Genomic DNA, 2947 nt, shown 5'->3' with positions numbered 1-2947 from the left:
AAATTTCATATACCACCTCGGGGAGAATGGAGATATGCGATGCTGAATCGAGGAGTGTACTGATTGGAGGATAGGGACATTTAGAGAGATCGTCGATGAGGACATCGACCTTGGGAGAGGGTAATGTGATGAAAAGGCATAGCCAAGGGACTAGCGGGCCTTCAATTTGGTTATGACGCGCAGCCACCGAGAGTCTCGTTCCTTGTTTTCGACCTTGTCTATCTTACCATCGCAGTTCTGTAATAACAATATTATCTTATTCTCCTCCTCGGATCTTTATCTGAGCCCCAACAGCAGACTTAGGGTGTTGCTGACAAGACCCCGCTTCGCTGAGACAGGAAGGGATGAAATCCCTGAATAACAGAGCTGACATCCTTAGTTGCTATGAGGCGTCTGTATAATGAGTGAGTGAATTGATTGATATACGATGCATATATTTGAGGAGAAGAAGTGAACGCCAGTATGTGTTGAAATCATAACAGTGAGGTGAATGACCTTGTCAGCCTCGCGGCGAGTACCGAGAAAGCAGCTTAAGATAGTTATATGTAATCATTGCAAGACGGAGGGTGATACTGCTCTGCTTGTTGAAAGGCTAACATATAACAATTAACGCTTATCGTTTAACCCTGATGATCAATGGCTCGCCAGAAAACATGAAAAAAGTGCCCGCGATAATAGAAGGATCACGCCAGCGTCAAGTTACTTGAGCGCCACCATAACAGATCTGGGATTGCAGTAAGTGACGGACAAAAAGACCGTAAGTAGGATTAGTTTAAGGTATGATGCACGCAGGCCCAACGAGTTCCAAGTGATCCAAAGAATACGACAAAGAAGAATATGTTATGCTACACACAGCAGTGACAATGATCGATTCCGGTATTTATGTTCATGTAAATCAAGTCCGATGCAAGTGCAAGTAAATGGACGAAGAAAAGCTCCCGGCCCATTGAACCCCGAATGAAAAATACAAAAACATTCATCGCACGAGGGCCAGACGCCCGACCATGAGAGCACCAGCTATGACAGCGACCAAGCTAGGCAACGCTTGCGCAAGTCCCAGAGCGTTGCTCATCTGTCGACCTTGGCTCGTACCCGCTAGGGCGTCGGCTAATCCTTTCTCACCATTCGAGGTAGCCAGAACAGAGGGGTCAATGGTCATGGTTGGTCCATGGAGATTCGTGTATGTGGAGGTTGAGAAGGTCATTGTTGAGCTCTGGTCGGACTCGGCCAGCGCATTATCGGTGAGGAATACGGGCGAAACCAGGAGCAGGTACTTCGACTTGACACACGTTATTGACCTGGTCACAGGGAATTGTCTGTATGTCGAGTGGTGCCAACAAGTCGTCCATCTGATGTGAATGGACCGCCAAAGGTCTGGGAAATAATCAGTCTAGGTGGTCAATGCGGAAACTTGATGTTGTGCACACCTGTCCAGCCCACGTAAAGTTGTATGTTTTGAGAGACGGAGTCAGCAACAGGTACCTGAGTGAGCGTTAAAAGACAATAAATCCATGGCAATACGGGATCACTCACTTGACTTGCACTTGAGCAGGCACTGTTCCCCCGATCGAAATACTCGCAGTGTAGTTGCTATTTCCAGACGGATCCGTGATAAAGTTCGTCAGCGCGACACGGACTGGCTGGCCATTTTCGTAAATTGCGTAACCCGAGAGTATAGTCATTTCCACCATTTGCCTGCAGATCCAGGACCTGCGCGACATTGGAGGAGCCCAGCGCTTCTGCGACTACTAGAGCCGAGTAATAGATCGGACCTGCGATGGGAGCATCATTGGCATGCAATAGAGAACTGATGCAAGGTAGCTCATACCGATGGTCCACTGATGGAATGTCGACTGGTTTCTCACAGGCGCTAAGAGACAAAGTTAGAACAATCTTCATCCAGGTAAGACAATTAATACGAACGTGTAAAGGGCTGTAGAGGACAATGGTCAGAGGTTGGATGCCGATAGGACTCGAGTTGAACGTACATTATAATATACGCTCTGCCCACCAACATGGAAAAGAACAGTTGAGAAATTGCTGTATGCTAGCTGGAGAGCATAGTCAATTCCCCACAGGGCAGCCCCGAAGCTGTCGCTTAACCCGGGGAAACCTCCGCAAGACGCCGTATTGGTTTCTGACATTATGAAGGGCTTTCCAACGGATTGCGCATATGCGGCAGCACCGGGAACTCGTTAACAATGTCAATTCCGGCTTGGTGTGTCAAGAAGGACGGGAACATCTCTTGACCAGTGCGCTCAGTTCCTATGCCAAACTGAGCGTAACAATTATCAGTGGGGTACCTTTAGAGTTGTGAGCCGACGACGATAATAATAAACAATCTATCGTTCACCTTTCAACACCCAATGCAGCAAGGTTTTGGTTGAAGTCTGTGGCGAACCCGGTTTGCCAGATATCCGGTAGGCTCCACACACCAGCCAGATTGGGGCCAATGAGCAGATTTTTGTTGGGAATATTAGAGTCTGCTTTCATTGCGTCGATAAGAAGACCGAATTCGTCGTGGTAATCCTGAGGGCTATAAGACTGCAAGAGGTTCAACAATGTGATGCAGAATGCGGCCAGAAAACCCTACATTCGGTCGGTGACCGTGTCGTGAATAAAGATCAGGCTCATTGCCAGCCTAAAGCAAAAACAAGTAATCAGAGACCGGCGTATTATACGTCAGGTTTCCAAACCTGTAGACCAATCAGATAACTTCCAAGCATCGCCTCTCCAACTTCAGCGATCTGCAAACGCCAATTCTGAGTGTCATTGAACGGCACACCTGTGCAAGAAGGTCAGTGACAACAAGAGTATTATCACGCATCGCATACCCATGTACCAATAGACATCAGTGAGTGCAGATCTCGGCCATCATTTTGATGATCTCGTTTGTGAAGACAAGGGGCGGCGTTGCTGTCTTGGAGGTGTTCAGTCTCGGAATAAT

General features: G+C 47.7%; 1 protein-coding gene across 1 annotated transcript; it reads right to left on the bottom strand.

Annotated features, from left to right (window-relative positions):
* Positions 1–703: 703 nt before the first annotated feature.
* DFJ58DRAFT_825241 (uncharacterized protein) lies at positions 704–2838 on the bottom strand (the record flags this gene model as incomplete). Its single annotated transcript, XM_041392169.1, has 12 exons — positions 704–1222; positions 1290–1316; positions 1339–1374; positions 1428–1482; positions 1534–1636; positions 1689–1772; positions 2012–2153; positions 2186–2303; positions 2354–2544; positions 2594–2641; positions 2697–2785; positions 2835–2838. The coding sequence occupies 12 exons, from the start codon at positions 2836–2838 to the stop codon at positions 977–979; spliced, it is 1143 nt and encodes a 380-aa protein (XP_041235251.1). The 3' UTR covers positions 704–976.
* Between the last annotated feature and the right edge of the window lie 109 nt (positions 2839–2947).

Source organism: Suillus subalutaceus (genome assembly GCF_016647625.1).
Source record: "Suillus subalutaceus strain FC151 chromosome Unknown DFJ58scaffold_326, whole genome shotgun sequence".
Classification (NCBI taxonomy): Eukaryota; Fungi; Basidiomycota; class Agaricomycetes; order Boletales; family Suillaceae; genus Suillus; species Suillus subalutaceus.
Note: the sequence above shows the minus strand (reverse complement) of the source record. Positions and strands in the feature narration are given on the sequence as shown.